Below are 25,155 nucleotides of genomic sequence, written 5' to 3' on the forward strand. Positions count from 1 at the left end.
CATCTCCTGGGGTTTTCACGCACAACAGTCTCTGGAGATTACAGAGAATGGTGCAAAAGACAAACAGCATCCAGTGAGTGGTAGTTCTGTGGGTGAAAACACCTTGTTAATGAGAGAGATCAGAGGAGAATGGCCAGACTAGTTCAAGCTGACAGGAAGATGACAGTAACTCAAATAGCCACGCAGTACAACAGTGATGTGCAGAAGAGCATCTCTGAATGCAGAACATTTCGAACCTTGAAGTATTCGGGCTACAGCAGCGGAAGACAATGAACATACCCTCAGTGCCTGTTTAATTAGATATAGGAAGTACCTAATAAAATGGCCACCGAGTGTTGTTACAGGTGTAAGCTGAGGCCAGCACTTGAAATAAAAACCTCTGCAATGATCTGATCATTCTTTTTCACAAGTGAAAATGCTTATCTGCATTTTTAAATGAGAACTTTTGTAATTCAAAGATCCAAATGGAAGCTTTTGCATTGCAGTCTGGAGATTGATATTTTGTTAATGACTGGGTGGGTGGTCCAGTTTATAAAACAAGGTAATTTAAAAAACTGTATTTATCAGAAGTGATTCCCTTGTGAGAATGATTCAATGTGATTTTCCCCTCCCCCCACCTGTTCAATAAAAATTACATTTGCTTTGTAAATTAAATCAACATACATTATAACACATTTCCTGCTGTTTGTAACAGAAATAAAATTGTGCTCACAATCAACCTTGTTTGTAGACCCAATTTATTTGTTTAAATTACACAGGATACTCAGACACCAGATAGAATATGAAAGATATTGGGTTTAACTGACTCTCGCCTGATACTCTAGCTGATTCAGTGCAGGGGAAGGGAAATTACATTTTTTTTTATATAAAAAAAACTGCTGCACTGCAACGTTTACTGAAGAAGGCAAGTCTTCAATCCATGCGAGCCTTCAGCGTTCTGGTAGTAATCTTGTCCTTTTCACTGCAAAAAAAAAAGAGAAAATGCATATCAGAAAGTGGAATATAACAACACAACCTAAATGATTACAATGACCTCCAGAATCAGTCACAGAAAAGTACAACACAGAAACAGGCCTCTTAGCCCATCTAGTCCATGCAGTCCCATTTAGTCCCTTAACTTGCACCTGAACCATAGCCTCCATACCCATGCCATCCATGTACCTATCCATACTTGTTATAGGTTGAAATCAAGCTCACATGCACCACTTGTGCTGGCAGCTCATTCCACATTCTCACCACCCTCTGAGTGAAAAAGTTTCCTCTTATGTTCCCTTTAAACAAGTCACCTTTCACCCTGAATCCATGATTTCCAGTTGCCATTCCACCCAACCTCAGTGGAAAACGCTTGCATTTACCCTATCTAAACCCTTCATAATTTTGTATACCTATCAAATCTCTTCTCAGTCTTCTACATTCAAGGAACTCAGGCTATCCATAATTTTCCTGCATAAATTTTCTCTGTACTCTTCCAAACTTACTTAACTTTCCTATAGGTAGATGACCAAAACTACATACAATACTCCAAATTAGCACTCACCAACATCTTATACAACTTCAACATAACATCCCATCTCCTATCTCTAATACTTATGAAGGCCAACGTGCCAAAAGCTTTCTTTGCAACCCTACCTACCTGTGCCACCATTTTCAATGAATTATGTATCTGTGTTCCCAGATCCCTTATGAACTCTTAACCAAGGAATCATGTACAGATAACCAAAGAAATGAGATAGATGTTCTATGTAAGTTTTAAATATGTTTTAAGTAAGTATACTCACAGATGTGCACTGCCTGAATTCATCATTATCCCTAATTAAAATGGAGAGATAGTTAACTCATCCATACTGACCTGACTGGGAATCACACACAAACCAGACCAAAATAGGATAGACTTTCAGCATGTCCACTTCTTCTTGAAGCCTCCTTTTCTTCTCCATGCATAAAATCTCATCAATTTTTATATCATGAAACTTGGAAATATGAAATTTGGTCCTCTTTTGAGCACTAATCCCTGCACTATCCCAATAGTCAAAGACCACCAACCTGAGAAAAGTCTATTTATTCCCACTCTTTGCTTTCTATCCAACCATCAATGCTCAATTCTAAGTGCTCAAACCTTGCTAACCAACTTTGAGCCTCTGTTAAGAGTCATTCAATACTGAAACAGGCTCTTCAGACCGACAGGTCCATACTGACCGAGATGCCCATCCAAGCTAGTCCCATTTGCCCGAAACAGACACTGTTATCCCAAAACAGACTCTTTTAGCCCACCTCATCCCAAGCTAGAACCTCTAAACCTCTCCTATCCACATATTTATCAAACTGCCTTTTAAAGGTTGTTACTGTACCCGCTTCAGGCACATTCTCTGGAACGTTACTGCATATATGGACAACCTTGTGTGAAAAAAATTGCCCCTCAAATTGCTTTTAATTTTTTCTGCCTCTTCTCTTATACATATACCCTCTAGTTCTTGAAAGTCCAAAGATACCACAGCCATCATCTATTCTACTCATTGCATCCTCGCAGAACTTTTGACAGTTAACCAAACAATTTAGAACACAGAACATTACAGGCTCTCCAGCCCACAATGTTGTGCCAACCAAAGTTTATTTCACAATGTTGGCTCTCTTCAATACTACTATTCTTTTAATGTGTGTAGATCCAGCATTTTGTCTACCAATGGATCCAAGGCCAACAGGATAGTAGCTCCCTATGATCTCTCTCCCCTTTCTTTCTTACATAGTGGGATTACATTTGCTCTTATCCAATCCATGGGAACAATTTCTGAATCTATAGAACATTTTGAAGATGATAACCAGAGTGTCCACCACTTCCAAAGTCACTATTTGAAAACTCTGATGTGCATTCCATCAAGTCCCTGGAACTTATACTTTCAAGCTCACAACTTCTCTTGTACGTGTTGTACAAGTTGGTTCCTTCAATCCCTCACATTTGCTAGACCTGATTTCTCAGTCTGGCAGGTTATATACATGCTCTTCTGTTAATTGTTTAATCTTTTTCTGCCAATTCTTATTTGCCATTATAATTTGCCTCTCTCTATCTGTAAGAGCCCCACACTTGCCCTTGTTGGTGATTCTCATGTACCTTCAAAGCTCTTAGTTTCTTTTTCCCTCTCTTTCATATCAACTCTCGACTTTCCTTGGTCCTCATTTGCTTCTTTGTAAAAATGTTCCAGATCCCCAGGCCTACTGTTACTTCACACATCTTTATATTTCTTTTCATTAGATTTATAACTACTTAGAAGACAGAACACAGAACAGACACTTCACCCTATAATGTTGTGCCAAACCAGCTAGAAAAAAAAAACCAAAAACCCCTCATCATCCACAGAATCATTTTCTTTTTGTGTCCTTGTACCTGAAAGGAAGATTTATATTGCTACTACTCGTTACTACCATTAGAGAAGGTACAGAAGCCCGAAGACATACTCAACATTTTAAAAACAGCTTTTCCCCCTCCATCATCAGATTTCGTAACACACCATTACTGCCGCAAACAACAAATTCCCTGTCATACATCTGATTCTGATTTGGACTCTGTTAAGTGGTTTTGACTTGGTAACGGCAGTTTTGGAAAGGGAGACATGTTTTATGAAAAATGGGACAAGGAAGGGGACAGCACTTTCATGGTCAAAACAAGCAATGAGAATTAAACGGCCTCTTTCGCTGGCAATTTATAAAACTGTTCTCCCCGGCACCCATGCTTGTTCCACCCAAGTTAAAACTTTGTCATTTAAACAATTCTATCTGTGCCAGCTACGGAACATGAATGTTAGAGCAAAGAACCAAATTCAAGCTCTTGAACTAGATGAGTGTCAGCAGAAGTGACCATGGCCCTGGCATGAGAGTGCTGAGCTAACATACCCTGTATCAAAGACCAAGGAGAGTAACATCTCCAAGTGTTTCACAGGATTGAGAGATGAAATAATTTAAATGTTTTATAATATTGTTTGTCAGTCTTTGATCATGTATAGTTTTTCATCAATTCTATTTCTTATTTTCCTGTGCAAGCCTGCAAGAAAGTGAATCCCAAGGTAGTATAAAGTAACATATACATAATAAAATTTTATTTTGACTTTAACTTTATAATCACTTGACCAATTGGCTTGCTGTTTCAAGGTAATAACATTTTCCTAATTTTACAGAAATGAACAGAGAGCAGTATGATAAAATCTCCCATTTGGGCCATAGGTCTGAGGGATATTTATTACCAGGCCAGTCCACCCATGGAATTTTAACCGACTCCCCATGCAACATGGATCATTGGAGACCCGAGTCACCCCAACCACTATCTATCATAGTTGCTACCTTCTGGGAAGCGGTACCACAGCATAAAAGCCAGAACCAATAGGCCCCGGGACAGGTTCTTCCACCAGGCCATCAGACTGATTAACTCACACTGATTTGAGTGTATTTCTATGTTACATTGACTGCTCTATTTAATATAAATTACTTTGATTGCACATTTAGACAGGGACATAAAGATTTTAATTCATGTATCTGAAGGATGTAAGAAATAAAGTCAATTCAATTCAATGTTGCACTACATGCATTTCATGATCTAGCACCATGTCTTGGCATCTGATAGTACAATTACCTCTGCTGAAAGCCCTCTGAAATTTCCTTTCTCTGCTACTTTAAAGTATAGAGCACTACAGTGCAGAAACAAGCTCTTTGGCCCATCTAGCCCATACCGAACTATTATTCTGCCTGGTCTCATCGACATGCCGAACCATAGCCCTCCCCATCTATGTACCTAACCAAATTTCTCTTAAATGGTGAAATCAAACCCACATCCACCACTTCTGCTGGCAACTTGTTCCATCCTCTCATCACCCTCTGAATGAAGCACTCCCCTCCACCCCACGTTCCCCTTAAACCTTTCACCCTTAACCTATGACCTTAAGTTCTAGTCTCACCCTACCTCAGTGGAAATAACTTGCTTGCATTTACCCTAGCTATACCCCTCATAATTTGGTATACTTCTATCTAATCTCCCCTCATTCTCCTATGCTCCAGGGAATAAAGTCCTAACTTATTCAACCTTTCCTTATAACTCAGGTCAAGTGTCGACAACATCCTTGTAAATTTAAGATCAGTTAGCTAACTTTATGACAGCCCTCACAGGGAGTTTTTAACAAAAAAAAAGGATTCTGCCAGCTTGAAAAAATGTTCCACACTTACATGATATGCACGATGACACCCATCCCAGACACAGCATCTCTATCCACTGCATTCAGCATAGCCTGAGAAATGGTTTCAAACAGATCTTCTGGTTCCTGGAAATTGAAGTGTGAATTTAGTAGTCTACTAAGAAAAATGCTTTCTTGAAAAAAAAAGGATGAACAATGTCACTTTTGACTTGCTACCAGGAGTCAGTATAAATGCCACTCACTTTGCAACCCGCCACCCCCCCCCCCCCAACTCCCCAGAAATCAAACTTACTTCTCAGCACTGGAGGCTTGTATGGGATAGAACGCCAATGAAGCAGTGTGGGAGACATACTGAACAAAGTATTAGAGTCAAACGCCTCACAAGCACTTTAAGTGAAAGCTACATATGCAGCCATTCTCATGGGATTAGAGGTCTTCCAAGCTGGGTTATAGAACATCGAATGGCACTGTAAAGGCCATTCTGCCCACAATGTTGTGCTGACCATTTAATGTACTCTAAAATCAATCTAACACTTCCCTCCCACATAGGTACATGGATGAAAGAAAAATGGTGGGCTAAGAGTCTCTTAAATGTCCTTAAAATATCTGCGTCTACCACGACCTCTGGCAGCACGTTCCATGCATCCACCACTAAAAAAAAAACTACCAACCACCACCTCCTATACGGTCATCCAATCACCTTAAAATTATGCCCCCTCGAATTAGCCATTTCCATCCTGGGAATAAAAGCATTGGTTGTCCACTCTATCTTATACACCCCTATGAAGTCATTTCCAATCCCCCTTTCCTCCAAAGAGAAAAGCCCTAGCCTCGTAGGATATGCTCTCTAATCCAGGCAGCATCCTGGCAAATCTCCTCTGTACCCTCTCTAAAGCTTTCTATAATGAGGTGATCAGAACTGAACATGATACTCCAAGTGGGGTTTACTCAGTTTTATAGAGCCACAATATCATCTTGCAGTTCTTGAACTTAATCCCCTGATTAATGAAGGCCTTCTTAACCACCTTATCAACTTGCATTGAAACTTTCAGCGATCTATGGACGTGGACTCCCAAGATCCCTCTGTCCCTCCACACCTCTAAGAATCCTGCCATTAACCTTGTACTCTCTTAAAGTTCGACCTTCCAAATAGGTATCACTTCACACTTCTTCTGGATGAACTCCATCTGCTGCTTCCCAGCCCAGCTCTGCATTCTATCAATGTCTCATTGTAACCTACAACACTAACCACAACACCAAGCATGACCAAGAATGACAGTCTAGTACACCAAGTAACTGTGTTTAAAGAACCCAGACTTCCTTCTTCGACCAATGTAGATCCTATGCTAAATCACATAGAACACTAAAGGTCCTTTTAACCTACTCTACAATCAATCTAACCCTTCTCTGCTACATAGCCCTCCATTTTTCTATCATCCAGTGCCAATCTAAGAGTTTCCTAAGTGTCCCCAATGTAGGTCTCCACCAGCATTGGACACCGTTAAAGATTCTTATCTGATCTCCGAATCAAGTTAGCTTAGTGCCACATTGGATTTTTGTATGCAGGGATTTTTGACAGTAGGGGTGCCAAGATTGGGGTGTCACAATAGTGTAGTTAGCACAATGCTTTACAGTACTAGTGACCAGGGTTCAATTCCTGTCACTGCCTGTAAGGAGTTTGTATGTTCTCACCATGACTGCATGGGTTTCACCCCCAGAGCTCTGGTTTCCTCCCATTGTCCAAAGATCTACTGGTTGGTAGGTTAATTGTCCATTGTAAGTTGTCCTGTGATTAGGCTGGGGTTAAGTCAGGAGATTGCTGGGCACCGGGGCTCGAAGGGCTGGAAGGGTCTACTCTGCACTGCCCCTTTAATCCAAGAGGCTTACTTTCAATTAATCTCTTGCAAAAGGGCACAAAAATGACAACATAACACAGGAAACAATGCAGTTGATAACTCAATGCTGCTGTTTCTGAACTGAATCCATATTGCTTAACTAAAAGATATATCACCAGGCTGAAAGTCAGAAAGAGACCAAAAATAAATAATTTTTGTGCTTCTTAAGCAGCAAATGAAACTAGCAGAATTTATGTTTACCTAAGGTAATAAACAGGAGTATGTGCCAAAGCCAAAATTCAGAAAGAACTCACCATGTCTGGTTCCCAGAGGGACTCGCACATGCCGTACATTTGTTCTGAGCACGTTCCACTGACCACAAAGTCTTCAGTCTCCATTGGGCAGCCAATCAAGTCGAGTGAACAGATAAATGGTTGATGTGTCTTTGGATCAAGTCCCGCAATTACTGGCTCAACATAGTATGGACCAAATCTACAAGTGTGAGAAGTAATAATGAATTCACTGATCAAGTGGGTCACTTATCTAAGATTAGACGCGCTAGCATTGGAGAAGGTCCAGTCCAGTGGTGGGGGGGGGGGGGGTGCAATCTCACTGAAACTATTGAATATTGAAAGGACTACATAGAATGGATGTCCAGATGATGTTTCCTATCGTGGGGAAAGTATAGGCCTCAGAATAGAGATGTCCATTTGGAACAGAGATGAGGAGGAATTTCTTCAGCCAGAGGGTGGTGAATCTGTGGAATTCACCAAGTCATTGGGTATATTAGAACATAGAACAGTACAGTACAGGAATAGGCCCTTTGGGCCACAATGTTGTGCTGAACCAAAATAAATTAGTAATTAAATGGCCAGCTAACCTAATCTCTTCTGCTTACACAATGGCCACATCCTTCCATTTTCCTCACATTCATGTGCCTATCTAAACGACTTTTAAAAGTCCCTAATGTATTTGCCTCTAGCACCATGCCAGGCAGTGAATTCCAGGCACCCACCACTCCAAATAAATAAATAAATAAATAAATAAATCTTGCCCTTCACATCCTTTGAAATTACCCCATCTCACCTTAAATATACATCTTCTGGACATTTCAACTCTTGGAAAAAGATGCAGTCTGTCTAATCTATCTATGCTTCTCAATCTTATAAACCTCTATCAGATCTCCCCTCAACTTCCACCACTCCAGAGAAAACAACCCAAGTTTGTCCAACCACTAGTTATTGCACACGCTCTCTAATCCAGACAACATCCTAGTGAACATCTTCTGCACCCTCTCCAAAGCTTCAAATCCTTCCTATAATGGGGTGAACAGAACTGTGTGCAATACTCCAGATGTGGCTTGACAAGAGTTCTATAAAGCTGCAATGTAACTTCCTGACTTTTGAACTCATTGCCTCAATAAATAATGACAAACATACCATATACCTTCTTAACCAACATATTAACCTATGTAGCCACTTTCAAGGAGCTATGAACTTGTACCCCAAGATCCCTCTGTCTATCAACACTGTTAGGATTCTTGCCTAACAATGTACTGTCTCTTTACATTTGACCTACCAAGGTGTAACAATTCACATTTGGCCAGTTTAAACTCCATCTGCCAGTTCTCCACCCATATTTGTAATTGATCTATATCCTGCCATATTTTACCAACCTTCATATTATCTGCAAACTTACTAACTCACCAATCTACATTTCATACAAGTGATTTATATACATCACAAACAACAAAGGTCTTAGTACAGATTCTTGCAGAACACCACTAATCACAGACCTCCAGCTAAAATAAATCCCTCTGTCGTTTACGGGCAAACCAGTTCTGAATCCAAATGGCAGAATACTTAAAGTACAAGTTAATTGGTCCTTGATTAGTCAGGGTGTCAAAGATTACAGGGAGAAGGCAGGAGAATAGGGTTGAGAAAGATAATAAATCAGCCATGATGGAATGGCGGAGCAGACTCACTAGGTCGAATGGCCTAATTCTGCTCGTCTCTTATAGTCCTATAGTCTCAAATCATAAAAGGTTCTTGAGTTCTAGGGATCAGTCATTGAAAAGTTTAGAAGTCTAAGTGGTACTTGGGAGGTTTTCAACTAGTGAGTCAGTAGCTGGGACACAGTACAGTAGTTCAACAGGTTGGGAGTTAGAATCATATGTAGAAAACAGAATAAGGAATCCCCACTGTGGAGAGCAGACAGAAAAAGCTGGAAAACTATGAAAGGGCCAGTATGCTTAATTGCCTTTACTTTAAAGGAAAGAAAAGGCTTCAGAAAGTTGCAAACTCAGTCAGCAACATCACAGGCACAAACCTCCTCAGCATAGAGGACATCTTCCAAAGGCGATGCCACAAAAAGGCATCATTAAGGACCCCCACCAGGACATACCCTTTTCTCATTGCTACCATCAGGGAGGTAGCACAGGAGCCTTAAAACACACACTCAACGTTTCAGGAACAGCTTCTTCCCGTCTGCCATTAGAATTCTGAATGGACAATGAACCCATGTACACTACCTCAATAATTTAAGCTCTCTTTTTGCACTAATTTAATTTTTTAAAATATATTTTATTGTCATTTATAGTATTATTGTTATTATGTACTGCAATGTAATGCTGCTGCAAAAAAACAGATTTCATGACATATGCCAGTGATATTAAACCTAATGCTGACCGAGCCTCAAAAGGTAATGATTTGAGGACATGGATCAGCACAAGAACATAATGTTGTAGAAGTGCTTAAGGATAGAACTCACAATTCAACGTTTCAAGGTACAGTCATAGGTTTTCCTGTGTGACAGAGGGACACAGGAGCAGAATTAGGTCATTCTGCCCACTGAATCTGCTCCACCATTCCATCATGGCTGATTTATTATCATTCTCAACCACATTCTCCCTGCAACCTTTGCAACCCTTATGAATCAAGAACCCATGAACCTTTGCATTATATGTACCCCAACAACTTGCCCTCCACAGCTGTCCGTGGCAATGAATTCCTCAAGAGTCACCACTCTCTGAGGTGAAATTTGTCCTCACTTCTGTGTAAAGGGACATCCTCTGGCTGTGCCCTCTGGTCCTAGACTCCCCTAATTCAGAAAACATCCTCTCTATATCCACTCTACCTAGGTCTGTCAATATTTCAAAAAAGGAGGGCAAACATGTGCTAGTGGGGGGGGGGGGGGGGGAAATCAGCAGTGGAGAGAGCCAGCAGCTTTAAATTCCCTGGGTTTTTAACATATCAGAATCAAATTTATTATCATTGTCTTGTATGACAAGACATTGGGACTCAACACCCCTCTCTGTAACTGATCTTGAATTTCTTGATGGAAAGGCCCCAGTCAGTCCAAGTTGGCAGCAACATGTCAAGCTCCATTACCCTGAGCACTGGGGCCCCGAGGGCTGCGTGCTCAGTCCACTGCTGACTCATGACTGCACTGCCAGAGGCAGCTCAAACCGCACCAAGTTCACTGATGATACAACAGTGGTGGCCTCATCAGCAACAACGATGAGTTGTCAGAGTGGAGGTACAGTGGCTTCACAAATGGTCTGAGCCCCAACATTACCAAGACGAAAGAGATGATTGTGGTCTTCAGGAAGGCACAGGTTGACCTCTCTCCATTGTGCATCAAAGGCTCTATCATGGAGAGAGTGAAGAGCACAAAGTTCCTTGATGTGCACATAACAGATGATCTCATCTGGACCCATAACATCTCCTCACTCGTCAAAAAGGCACAGCAGTATCTACACCGAGGAGAATTAAGTGTGCAAGGCTCCCCACCCCCATTCTAACAACTTTCTACAGGAACACCATCAGGAGTGTCCTGTCTGGCTGCATCATTGTGCAGTATGGAAGCTGCAAGGCACCAGGCCACAAGATCCTACAGAGGATAGTAGTAACTGCCAAGAGGATCATTAGGATTTCTCTCCCCCCTCCCGCCATTTGTGACATTCAACCATATAACAATCACAGCACGGAAACAGGCCATCTCGGCCCTCCTAGTCCGTGCCGAACTCTTAATCTCACCTAGTCCCACCTACCCGCACTCAGCCCATAACCCTCCTTTCCTGATAGCCCATAACCCTATCCAATTTTACCTTAAATGACACAACTGAACTGGCCTCTACTACTTCTACAGGAAGCTCATTCCACACAGCTATCACTCTCTGAGTAAAGAAATACCCCCTCGTGTTTCCCTTAAACTTCTGCCCCCTAACTCTCAAATCACATCCCCTCGTTTGAATCTCCCCTATTCTCAATGGAAACAGCCTATTCACGTCAACTCTATCTATCCCTCTCAAAATTTTAAATACCTCGATCAAATCCCCCCTCAACCTTCTATGCTCCAATGAATAGAGACCTAACTTGTTCAAACTTTCTCTGTAACTTAAGTGCTGAAACCCAGGTAACATCCTAGTAAATCATCTCTGCATGCTCTCTAATTTATTGATATCTTTCCTATAATTCGGTGACCAGAACTGCACACAATATTCTAAATTTGGCCTTACCAATGCCTTGTACAATTTACCAGAAGTGCTGCAGACAAAGGGCACAAAGCATCATCGAGGATCCCTACCACCCAACCCACCACCATCCGGAAGGAGATACAGAAACATCAGGACCAGGACTGTCAGACTGGGTCACAGCTTCTTCCCTCAGACTAAGAGACTAATGAATACCCTGTTGCCACCAAGAACGAGCTGTTTACCATACCGTTTACTGTTTCCCTGTGCTGTCACTACATGCACTTTGAATTATATTTTATTAATTTATTTTTATCTGCTGTGTAGGATACGTTTCGTTAACACACTGTGGTCCAGAGAAACATTGTTTCATTTGGTTGTATATATGTACAGTTAGATGACTGCAAAGTAAGAAGCTACAGAGAGCAGTGGACCTTGACCAATACAGTACAGGCGCAGTCCTCCCTACCATTGGTAGTATCTACAAATGGCAACATCTCATGAAGACATCATCTATCAAAGATCCCCACCATCCAGGCCATCTATCTTTTCACAGTTACCAATGGACAGGAGGTGCAGAAGCCCCACACCACCAGGTTCAACCATTCAATTTTTTGAACCACCCAGCAAAACCCTAATCAGTAGAGTTTAGCAACACTCTGATCCCTTTAACCACCTTGCACTAAAATGGACTTTGTTTTATTTTCTCTTCTTGTAAAAATTGGGTACAATTTATGTTAATGTTTTTCTTGTGAATTTTGCCATGTGCCTATGATGCTGCTGAACATAATTTTTTTCATTTCATCTGTGTATACATGTACTTGTGTATACAACAAACTCTGCTTTGACTTTGAAACTAGCATGAAAAGAAAGGCAACCACACAATCAACAGACTGATTAATGCCCTTTAGGGAAGGAAATTGGTTGTCCTTACTTGGTCTGGATCTTATAAAACTGCCCTCTCAAATCACCATCAGAGCAGAATCAGGCCATTTGGCCCATCAAGTCTGCTCTGCCATTTCATTATGCTGATCCACTTCCCTCTCAGCCCCAATCTCCTGCCTTACCCTTGTATCCCTTCACGCTCGACTAATCAAGAATTTATCATCAACCTCTGCCTTAAATATACCCAATGACATGGGTATACCCACAGCCGCCTGTGGCGACAAAATTCCACAGATTCACCACTCTCTAGCTAAAGAAATTCCTCAACTCCGTTCTAAACAGATGTCCCTCTATTCTGAGTCTGTGTCCTCTGGTCTTAAGACTCCTCCAACATCAGAAACATCCTCTCCACATCCACTCTATTGAGGTCTTTCAACATTCGATAGGTTTCAATGATATTCCCCCCTCATACCTCTGAACTCTAGAAGTACAGGCCCAGAGCCATCAAATGCTCTTCATATGATAAGCCTTTCAATCCTGGAATAATTTTTGTGAAATTTTTTTGAACATTCTCCAATGTCAGCACATCCTTCTTTTTAGATAATGGGCTCCAAAACTGCTCCCAATACTGCAAGTGAGGCCTCACCAATGCCTTATAAAGTCTCTACATTACATCCTTGCTTTTTTTTAATTCTAGTCCTCTCGAAATGAATGCTAACATCACATTTGCCTTCCTCACCACTGACACAACCTGCAAATTAGCCTTTAGGGAATCCTGCACAAGGACTCCCAATCATCTTGCATCTCAAATTTTTGAATTTTCTCTCTATTTAGAAAACAGTCTATGCTTTTATTTTTTCCTAACAACGTGCATGACCATACCATTCCTGACACTGTATTAAAACAACCCCATTTGCAGCAAGGCACTCAGTCACTTACCACCAGACACCAAATTTAGCTGCATTCATTTTCTTTAAAATAACTTCAGTAGCTTCCAAACTTTTTTGCATGGGAAGGCTGGACTCAAGGATTCCAATTATCTATCTTATCAAAGAATAGGCTGTTCAAAAGAATATAGTGCTCTCATTTCAGCACCGCTTGCAATTATAACAACTGGTCTTCATTAAAGGAAACAGTTTGGCAAACCAAAGGAGTCTCAGAACCCAAGCCATACTGACTTTAAAGATTAGCTTTATTTATCACATGTACATTAAAACATACAGTGAAATGTCTGAGGATGTGGCTGAGGGGCAACCCACAAGTGTCACCATGTTTCTGACACCAAAACAGCATGACCACAACTTACTAACCCTAACCCGCATGTGTTTGGAATGTGGGGGAGACTGGAGTACCCGGAGGAAACCCACAGAGTCACGGGGAGTACATACAAACTCCTTACAGACAGCAGTAAGAATTGAACCCCATTCTTATACTGCTGGAACGGTAAAGCATTATGCCAACCACTGTGCGACCATGTCTTCCTGTTTAGAGACTGTACACAAGTCACCCCAGTTGAGGCCGCGCTTGGCAAATAGCATACATCCTGTTATTTATTGATTTATTCATATGACACTTGGAAAGCAAACAACAAAACCATTAAACCCCTCAAAGTTAAGCTATTCATTTAACAGTAGAAGAAGAAATCAGTAACTCTAAGCTGATAGTGCACAGCTGTTTAATGTGATGAACAGGTCGCACCAGGACAATTAAATTACTTGTCATTTGCAAAGGAAATTGCTGCATCTCTTATTCACTTAACTGTAATCCTCAGTTTTCTGCTCAAACTGCAGTCAGTTAATTCCCAAGTTCCTCAATAAGAGTTCTTGTCTGCATATTTAAAGGTGCTCTCTCCTGATGCAGTAGAGTGCCAAGGAGTGTGTTCAATTCACACTAATATAACTGCACCAAGAACCTATGAGTGTTAACAGTGATAAACTCCAATTGAAAAATCAGTTTGCAAGTGTTCAGTTTGGCCACGCAACACAACATTTCAGGATAAGACAGTATCACACAGCATAAATGCAAACACTTCACAACAGGGTTGGAGTATTTAACTTACCGTCGTTCATAAAGCAGATTTGAAACCATGCTCATAAATGTTTTTGGTTTGATCTGTCTGCCTTCTTTTAGTTCATACAGATTCAACCTGAATTTAAGACGCTGTGAGCTAGAAAACAAAATTGGAGAGTGAATGAGAGTAGTGGACTATTTCAGCTCACAACAGAAGACAAGTCTTTTGATTCTATATTATCAGAAACTCATGAAGTACTGTAGTACCTGGTGTCAGATCACAAAATAAATGTGGCTAACTGAGGGAAATGGAGCAAGCCAAGTCTCAAACAACATACAAGATACAGCCAGCTCAGATGTTGAGATTATGAAAGATTCCCAATCAGCTTCCAGCCTGGTCCACATTGCAATTGCTGTTGTGACAATTGAAGCCTTGCAGCAATCGCATTCACATTCCAAGAGCTTCTCTAAACAGAAGGAGACCCCAGCCCAGAAAGAGGCTCTGCTATTTTCTTAAGAGGTACAACAGAGACAAAGTACAAGAAGATACAGTACTATGCAAAAGTCTCAAGCACATACAAGACCATAAGACATAGGAGCAGAATTAGGCCATTCAGCCCATTGAGTCTGTTCTGCCATTCCATCATAGCTGATCCTGGATTCCACTCAACCCTATATACATCTGCCTTCTCGCCATATTTTTTGATGCCCTGACCAATAAGGAAACGATAAATTTCGGCCTTAAATATACGCATGGACTTGGCCTCCACCGCAGTCTGTGGCAGAGCATTCCACAGCTTTACTAGTCTCTGGCTAAAAAAATTCCTCCTCATCTCTGTTCTAAAAGGTTGTCCCTCAATTCTGTGCCCTCTAGTTCTGGATACCCCCACCATAGGAAACAGCCTCTCCACATCCACCCTATCTAGTCCTTTCAACATCTGGTAGATTTCAATGAGATCCCCTGCATTCTGAATTCCAGTGAGTACAGGTCCAAAGCTGCCAAATGTTCCTCATATGTTAACTCCTTCATTTCTGGAATAATCCTCATGAACCTCCTCTGGACTTTCTCCAATGCCAACACATCTTTTCTGAGATATGGGTCTCAAAACTGTTGATAATATACCAAGTGCGGCCTAACTAGTGTCTTGTAAAGCCTCAGCATTATCTCCTTGCTTTTATAGGAGCAAGGAGTCCGTCTTTAAGTTGGATTTGAACACAAGTCGGAACAAGTACGTCCGGTATTATTTAGCGTCAGTTAGTCAAACATTTGTCTTGGTATACATTTTTACCTTTCTATGCATATAGAACACTTAAGAAACATATGTATTCCAATAATTAAACCACTGCGTTGCTTAGTAATAATTGTAGCTTTCATCAGGGCATGGCCTTTCATATGCTCCATTATTCTCACTCTATCCTTTATCCTTTAAAATTGTTCCTTCCGATTGTTGACCGACTGTAGCCTAACGCTTTTCAAATGACCGGTGGCATTTCAACTCTTTCTAATTGCCTTATTTCCACTTTATTTTCAATCACGATCGCTTCCCATCAACGGAACAGAAACACTGTGGGCCGCGGGTCCCGACCTCCGCCGGCTCCCGAGGTCTGCTGGGTCCTAAGGACCACCGCACTGAATTCCCCAGGTCTGAAAGTTCACCGCACTGACAGTTTAAATGGGACAAGTGGGGGCTGTGCTGGGTTTGGGTACTGTATTTGATCCTCCACAATATTCCGCATGGGAACTTAAATCGGAGGTGGCAGTGTTTTCTTTTAAAAAAACAAGGTCCAGTTGCACACTCGATATCAACCTGGCACAGATGGTACAGGAGTCACTGGATTGACATCAACCTGGCACGGGAGCAGTCTGTCACTGGATCGAGCTCAGGAAACTCCGTTCTCCAGCCCGGCGCTGATCTCACTGCGCCACCAGCCGACCGGAACAGGGTGGGGGTCAGGGTGAATCTTGCTAAGAAAAATTTAAGCCAAATGCAAAGTTACACACTCAACAGTGTCAACAGCAACAACTTAAAATGGCGGACGGTGTCGCGATCAGACTTAAAATGCCGGACGGCGTTCTCCTTCCTCGGTTCATTACTCGGGGACTACCTGTATACTCTATTCCCCTTGAAATAAATGCCAACATTGCATTTGCCTTCTTTTCCCACAGACTCAACCTGTAAATTAACTTTCTGGTCATCTTGTACGAGGACTCACGAATCCTTCTGCACCTCTGATTTTTGAACCTCTTCCCCATCTAGATACGAGTCTGCACTATTATTCCTTTTACCAAAATGCATTATCATACATTTCCCAACACTGTATTCTGAAAATCCAAGTAAATGACATCCAACCTTGCCTTTGTCCAACCTGCTTGTTACTTCCTTGAAGAATAGGCAAGATTTCCCTTTTCAGAAACCACGCTGACTTTAACCTATTTTATCATTACTCTCCAGGTACCCTGAAACCTCATCTTAAATAATAGACTCCAACACTTTCCCAAACACTGAGGTTAGGCTAACTGGCCTATAATTTCCCTTGCTATAATTTATTTTGCCTGCCTCCCTCCCTTCTTAAAGAGTGGTGTGACATTGCAATCTTCCAGTCCTCCAGGACTATGCTAGAATCAAGTGATTCTTGAAAGATCACGACCAAAGCATCGGTTACCTCATCAGCAACCTCTCTCAGGACTCTGGGATGTAGTCCATCTGATCCAGGTGACTTATCCACCTTAAGACCTTTGAGTTTACCAATCACATTTTCCTTGTAATAATAATGGCACTCACTCCTGCTGCCTGACACTCACGGATCTCTGGCACACTGCTGGTGTCTTCCACAGTGAAGACAGATGCAAAGAACCCATTAAGTTCATCTGCCATGTCTTTGTTCCCCATTACTACCTCAACAGCATCAGTTTCCAGTGGTCCAATATCAACTCTCACCTCTTCCTTTTACTCCTTATATAACTGAAAAAACTTTCCGTATCCCGCTTTATATAAGGGCGAACTTAACAGTATTTCATCTTTTCCCTTCTTATAGCTTTTTTAGTTGCCTTTTTGTTGGATTTCAAAAGCTTCCCAATCATCCAACCTCCATTAATAATTCATACATTAATGATTTAGATGAAGGGATTAAAAGTAACATTAGCAAATTTGTAGATGACACAAAGTTGGGTGGCAGTTTGAAATATGAGGATGTTAGGAGAATGCAGGGTGACTTGGGACAGGTTGGGTGAGTTGGCAGGTGCATGGCAGATGCAGTTTAGTGTAGATAAATGTGAGGTTATCCACTTTGGTTGCAAGAACAGGAAGGCAGATTACTATCTGAATGGTGTGAAGTTAGGAAAAGGGGAAGTACAATGAGATCTAGGTGTTCTTGAACATCAGTCACTGAAAGTAAAGGCATAATTGGCCTTCATAACAAGGGGAGTTGAGTATAGGAGCAAAGAGATCCTTCTGCAGTTGTACAGGGCCCTGGTGAGACCACACCTGGAGTATTGTGTTCAGTTTTGGTCTCCAAATTTGAGGAAGGACATTCTTGCTATTGAGGGAGTGCAGCGTAGGTTCACAAGGTTAATTCCCAGGATGGCAGGACTGTCATATGTTGAAAGATTGGAGTGACTGGGCTTGTATACACTGGAATTTAGGATGAGAGAGGATCTGATTGAAACATATAAGATTAAGGGATTGGACACGCTAGAGGCAGGAAACATGTTCCCGATGTTGGGGGAGTCCAGAACCAGAGGCCACAGTTTAAGAATAAGGGGTAGGCCATTTAGAACAGAGTTGAGGAAAAACTTTTTCACTCAGAGAGTTGTGGATCTATGGAATGCTCTGCCTCAGAAGGCAGTGAAGGCCAATTCTCTGGATGCTTTCAAGAAAGAGTTAGATAGAGCTCTTAAAGATAGCGGGGTCAAGGGATATGGGGAGAAGGCAGGAACGGGGTACTGATTGTGGATGATCAGCCATGATCACATTGAATGGCAGTGTTAGCTCAAAGGGCTAAATGGCCTACTCCTGCACCAATTGTCTATTGTCTCCAACTCACTTTTGCTACCTTATATGCCCTTTTCTTGGCTTTTATACAGTCCTTCACTTCCCTTGACAGCCACGGATGCCTACTCCTGCCATTTGAGAACAGTTTCTTCTGTGGGACATATCTATCCTGTGAACTATTCCCAAAAACTTCAACCATCTCTGCTCTACCGTCATCCCCACCAGTATCCTCCTCCAATCCACCTGGCCAAGCTCTTCTCTCATGCCTCTGTAATTTATTTCATTGCATGTGTGTGTGTTTGTAAATCTGGCGGGAGCAAAGGATGTTGGGAATGGCAAGGGTGGAGTGCCACGGGAGGGGTATGGGGCAGAGAAGGATTGCCAGGGGTGGGGGTGGCACAGGTGCAGACACACCCAGCCCTGAGACACCAGGCAAGGTCTTTTGATTCCAAACAATTTGTTTATCGATCATTACAGAATGTCTCTCTGGTGCTTCCCACTCTACACACACAAGTACATAAGAAAAAGTAACAGGAGTCGGCCATCTGGCCTGTCAAGCCTGCTCCACCATTCAATAAGATCATGGCTGATCTGGCCATGCTCTCATCTCTATCTACCTGCCTTTTCCCCATAACGCTTAATTCCCGTACACAAAAATGTATCCAATCTTGTCTTAAATATATTTACTGAGGTAGCCTCCACTGCTTCATTGGGCAGAGAATTCCACAGATTCATCACTCTGAGAAAAGCAGTTTCTCCTCATCTCTGTCCTAAACCTACTCCCCTGAATCTTGAAGCCATGTCCCCTAGTTCTAGTCTCACCTACCAGAAGAAACAACTTTCCTGCCTCTACCTTATCTATCCTTTTCATAATTCTATATGTTTCTATAAGATCTTCTCTCATTCTTCTGAATTCCATCGAGTACAGTGCCAGGCACCTCAACCTCTCCTCATAATCTGACCCCCTCTGTTCTGGAATCAACCTGGTGAAGCTCCTCTGTACCGCCTCCAAACCAATATACCCTTCCTCACAGTACTCCAGACGCGGCCTCACCAGTACCCTGTACAGTTGCAGCATAACCTCCCTGCTCTTACATTCAATCCCTCTAGCAATGAAGGCCAACATTCCATTTGCCTTCTTGATAGCCTGCTGCACCTGCAAACCAACCTTTTGTGATTCATGCACAGGCTCTCCCAAGTCCCTCTGCACAGCAACATGCTGCAATCTTTTACCATTTAAAAAATAACCTCTTTCATTTTTTCCTTCCTAAGTGGATGACTTTGCATTTACCAATATTGTACTCCACCTGCCAGACCCTTACCCACTCACTTAACCTATCTGTATCGCTCTGCAGACTCTCTGTATCTTCTACACAATTTGCTTTTCCACTTAATTTAGTGTCATCAGCAAACTTAGACACTACACTCAGTCCCCTCTTCCAGATCATTAATGCATATCGTGAACAGTTGTGGGCCCAGCACCAACCCTTGCGGCACACCACTCACCACCAACTGCCAACCAGAGTAACACCCATGTATCCCAACTCTCTGCTTTCTATTAGTTAACCAATCACCTCTCCATGCTAATACATCACTTCCAACTCTATGCATCCTTATCAAGTCTTTTGTGCGGCACCTTTTCAAACACCTTCTGGAAATCCAAGTAAATAATGGTCATCTGTTCCCCTCTATCCACTGGGCTTGTTATATCCTCAAAGAACTTCTGTAAGTTCGTCAAAAAGGACCTGCCTTTGCTGAATCCATGCTGCATCTGCCTGGTGGATCCACTTCCTTTCAGATGCCTCACTATTTCTTCTATAATGACAGTTTCAAGCACTTTCCTAACTACAGATGTTAAACTAACTGGTCTATAGTTATCTGCCTTTTGCCTACATCCTTTTTTTAAAACAGTGGCGTCCCATTTGCCCTCTTCCAATCTACTGGGACCTACCCAGAATCCAGAGAATTTTGGTAAAACATCACCAAAGCCTCTACAATAACTTCTGCCATTTCTTTCAGTAACCTGTGATGCATTCCATCAGGACCCAGGAGACTTGTCTGTCTTCAGGCCCACAGGTTTGCTCAGCACTACCTCTTTAGTGATAACCATTGTATCGAGACCCTCACCTCCCATCGCATCCATAATGTCTCTCTTTGGCATGTTAGATGTGTCCTCCAACATGAAGACTGACACAAAAGAGTCACTCTGCCATTTCTTCATTACCCAATATTAATCCCTCCTTCTTATCCTCCGTGACCCATGTTTATTTTAGCCACCCTTTTCCTCTTTATACAATTATAAAAATTTTTACCATCCATTTTTATATTTTGTGCTAGTTTATTTTCATAACCTAGCTTCTCTTTCTTTATCACTTTGCTTGGTTCTTTGTTGCTTTTTAAAGTTTTCCCAATCTTGCAGTTTCTCACTACTCTTGGCGACCTTGTATGCAAAGTCTCTCCCCTCGCCCTTCCCCTTTTCCCAACCATGATTCCTCTCCCTGCCCCCTTCCCATTCTCAGTCCACAACAGAGACCTATATCAGAATCAAGTTTATCACTCACACGTCATGAATTTTTTTTCTTTTTTGCGGCAACAGTACAGTGTAATACATAAAATGACCACAGTACACCCTCTGTATCCGCGGATTAGGATTGAGAAAAAACGGAAGTTCTCTCTCCAGCACTCATTGTTTGAGCATTGTTCGCCTTGCATTTCATTTGTTTGCTACTTGTGTTGTGAATGAGAGGAAGGAGTTTAAAGCTAGTAAGGGATGGCTGGCTAGCTATGTAAAGCACTACAGCCTCAAGAACTTAAAGATCACAGGAGAATTGCCATCAGTTGATGCTGAAGCAGGATCAGCATTCCCAGAAGAGCTACGATGGTTGCGTCTGTACTGAACATGTACACATTATTCCCTAAACAATACAGTATAACAACTATTTACATAGCATTTACATAGTATTAGGTATTATAAGTAATCTAGAAATGATTTGAAGTATATGGGAGGATGTGCATAGGTTATATGCAAATACTGCACCATTTTATATATGGGGCTTGAGCATCCACGGATCTTGGTATCCGCGGAGGGTCCCAGAACTAAACCCCTGCGGATACGGAGGGCCGACTGTACAAAAGACTTAGGCACCCTAGCTGTGTACATGAGCTCAAGATTTTCAATGATTCTATTGTGTTTCTTGTATTTACTGTGAATGCTTGTAATAAAATAAATTTCAGGGTTGTATATGGCGATAATAAATTTACCTTGAACTTCTAATTAGCTTACTCATTACATTCCAGGAGGTGGCTATTCAGCCCATCAGGTCTGTGATGACTCTCAGCAGAGTAAACACATTAGTCCCATTCACTCTTATCTTCCATCTTATTCTCTCTTGCTTGCCAGAATCAGAAACAGGGTTAACATCACTGACATATGCTGTAAAATTTGTTTGAGGTGCAACAGTGTTGATTGTCACAAGGAGATGTTATTTCTGATGTGCACTGACTGTAGTCTCCTGATAAGGAAGTAAAAGATCCTGTTCCAAAGGAAGGTACAGAGGCCCAGGGTTTGGAGTTTGTTGATAGAACTGAGAATGTATGACACCACTAAACAATATCAGGGCTAATTCTGCAGTAGTAAAATTAATGCACCAACCATGTTATCAGAATTGGGGTGTAGAGAGAACCAGGGAATACACAGATGGATTCAGGGAGAAAATGCATTCTACACATACAGCAAGGGAAGTCAGGGTCAAATCTGGTTCACTGGAGCAGTGAGGACATCTGCAGTTGGAAGACAAGAGAATGTGTGGGGTGAGTGGGGCCTTTGATTATGCTGGGTGCTTTTCTGAGGCAGTGAAAATTATAGACAGAGTCCAGAGTCCATAGAAAGATTAAACATGAGGAAATCTGCAGGTGCTGGAAATTCAAACAACACACACAAAATGCTGGTGGAACTCCTGCTGAGTTCCACCAGCATTTTGTGTGTGTGTTCCATAGAAAGATTGGCTGGTTTCTGTAATGTGCTGAGTTGTGTCCACTGTGCTGCCCGGATCAGAGATGGGGACTCTAAACTTTACATCGCTCAGAAAAATCTCTCCGCCATCCTCCCAACTTTCTTTTCCTCCATACAAAAGGTACTATCTTTTGTTGACAATATTTTTATTGTCCAGCAGAGATCAAGCTTACTCAAATCTAACAATCTGTGCATCATGTGCATCTTGTAATGTACTTACACAGTCTGTACATCTGTGGCAAGACCTGCCAGTCCAATATACAACCTCTCACCCATTGGAAAGATTTTCTGGAAGTCAGTCGTGACCATCTGTGCTTGAATTCCAAACCGCCGGTCAGCAGCTATTGCCACACAATCCTTGCCTCTCATGGCCATAACAGCCCCTCCATTGTAGGACATGTGAGACTATGGGGAGAAACAAGAAATATACAAATTAGGAACAAACTATGATTAAGATTAATAAAGATTAAATATTTTATTACAGATTAATAAAGATGTGACATTTATCACATGTGCACTGAAATACAGTGAAATGCATTGCTTGCGTGGACTAATAATACGTCAATTAAATCCTGTAGTTAACTAAAAACTCACATAGATTCCATGACCAAGAAAGTACCTCAGAAGGCTAGAGAAATCTGGCACGTACCCTTTGATCTGCACCAATTTTTATCAATGTACCAAAAGAGCATCCTATAGTGGTCCATCACAACTGCTCTGCCTGAAGCTACAAGAAACAGCAGAAAGTTGTGGGCAGAGCTGAGCACATTATGAAAACCAGCTTCTCCTCTATGGGCTCAGTCCACACTTCAGGACTCCTAGACCCTGGGCATTCTCTCTTCTCACCCCTCTCACAAGGCAGAAGAAACAAAAGCCTGAAATGTACCAGGTTCAAGGACAGCTTCTAACCCAATATTATAAAATGAATGGTACACTACCATGATGGGATGAATTCCTGACCTCACTAACTTCATTATAGTTTTGACCTTATTGTCTGCCTGCACTTTCTCTGTAACTGTAACAATTTATTCTGCATTCTGTTATTGCTTTTCCTTTGTACAACCTTGCTTTATTTTCTCTAGAATGGTGGAGGCTGAGAGGAGCCTGACAGCTTCTAAAATTATGAGAGGCTTAAGATTGGACAGCCAGGATCTTTATTCCCAAGGTCAAAATGTATAATACTATACTAGAAGTCATGTGCTTAAGGTGAGGAAGGCAAAAGGAAATCTCAATGAAAGTGCGCAGTGATGGGTACCTGGAATGCACTGCCAGGGGTGATGGTGCAGGCAGATACAATAGATGTATTTTAAGAGTGTTTTTAGCCAGGCTTGTGAATATGCAGAGAATGAAGGGATATGGATCACATGCAGGCAAAAGGATTAATTTAATTAAGTATCATTTGCTTAATTAGTTTGACACAATATTTATTTATTGAAATACAGTGTGGAATAGACCCTTCCAGCCGAGTCACCCAGCAACCCCGATTTAACCCTAGCCTCATCACAGGACAATTTACAATGGCCAATTAACCTACCAACCAGTACATAAAACCACAAGACGAAAGACCACAAGACAAAATGCAAATGACATGCATTAGGTGCTGTGTGAAATTTTCCCAAACAATTTAAAAGCATACTCCCAAAACAAATGAAAGTTTTCTATATCCTGAGTGGGAATGTTGCAATACTGGGATTAACCAAAGTAGTTATAAATTCATTGTGCAAATAAGCATTTAGATTATGTATTGAAGTTTCACACAAAAACCTTATTGACATTTTGTTAACATATTGCATTTATGAGAAGGAAAATGAACTTGAAATATTCGGGTTATAAAGTAGTTTGCGAGGAAGCTACGTCAGATGGACAATTTACTCAATTCTGCATTTTTCACATTGTAGAATAATTAATTGTAATTATTCAAATACATGGGGAAATTCTCTGTAATGGCATAGCAAAAATGCAGAAATTAAACTTCAATAAGATTGGTATCAATGAGGTTCAAAAAAAAAAGCAAAGGTTCTGAGCCAACTTTTTTTTGTTACAGGAAATTACTGCTACTGGGGGGATAAGTTGAGTACTTCAAAGAACAAACTGATGTCCAAACCACAAGAATTGAGCACTCATTGCATTTCAGCATACTCCAGTCATATTTTACTGTCCAATAACATAACCAAAATGATTGCAGGATATAATTTCACTATATTATAGACACAAATATAACATTCTGCAAGCATTTATTAAAACACACGTTAAAGGTATATTTCAAGGACGTTAGGCAAGCTTCCACAAATATGGAACAGGAGTCATAAAAATTAGCAAAAGATTGAGAAAGATCTGAAAGAGATGTATTAAAATTGTAAAAATTTAGAATAGTGTAAGTAACAGACGTCTCATTTAGATCGTGAAGAAATGCATGTGAACTTAAAATCAATAGTTACTAAGCTAAAGCGATCTTAAACGCACACAATAAAATAAAGTGAACGTTTTTCAGAAACAAAAATGAAACTAAATGAAGTGAGACAGCACATTCGGCCAAAGAACAGTTCATTAATGTGCTGCAATCAGCTACGAAAAGCTATCGATTTTAAGTATTTTGCACACGCGATTACTCACCATTTTGTGCGATTAGCAGTTATACCCGAACACTGTGAATTTCAGTTTTATTGCTAACTTCCACGCCGCAATCGAATTAAATTCTCTCACTTTTAGCGTGGGCCTACTACTCCTGCGAACTTGATAGTCCAGCCTCTCAACCTCTGTGATTGTTAGGTTA

The 25,155-nt window shown here is 41.3% G+C and overlaps 1 protein-coding gene across 1 annotated transcript; it reads right to left on the reverse strand.

Moving 5' to 3' along the window:
• Nucleotides 1–716: 716 nt before the first annotated feature.
• On the reverse strand, nt 717–25,155 carry psmb3 (proteasome 20S subunit beta 3). Its single transcript, XM_059956677.1, has 6 exons — nt 24,996–25,155; nt 22,603–22,787; nt 14,428–14,535; nt 7,324–7,501; nt 5,206–5,300; nt 717–961 (listed from the first exon to the last, which is right to left on the reverse strand). The coding sequence occupies exons 1-6, from the start codon at nt 24,996–24,998 to the stop codon at nt 913–915; spliced, it is 618 nt and encodes a 205-aa protein (XP_059812660.1). The 5' UTR covers nt 24,999–25,155; the 3' UTR covers nt 717–912.

This window comes from Hypanus sabinus, chromosome X1 (assembly GCF_030144855.1).
Source record: "Hypanus sabinus isolate sHypSab1 chromosome X1, sHypSab1.hap1, whole genome shotgun sequence".
NCBI classification, from domain to species: Eukaryota; Metazoa; Chordata; class Chondrichthyes; order Myliobatiformes; family Dasyatidae; genus Hypanus; species Hypanus sabinus.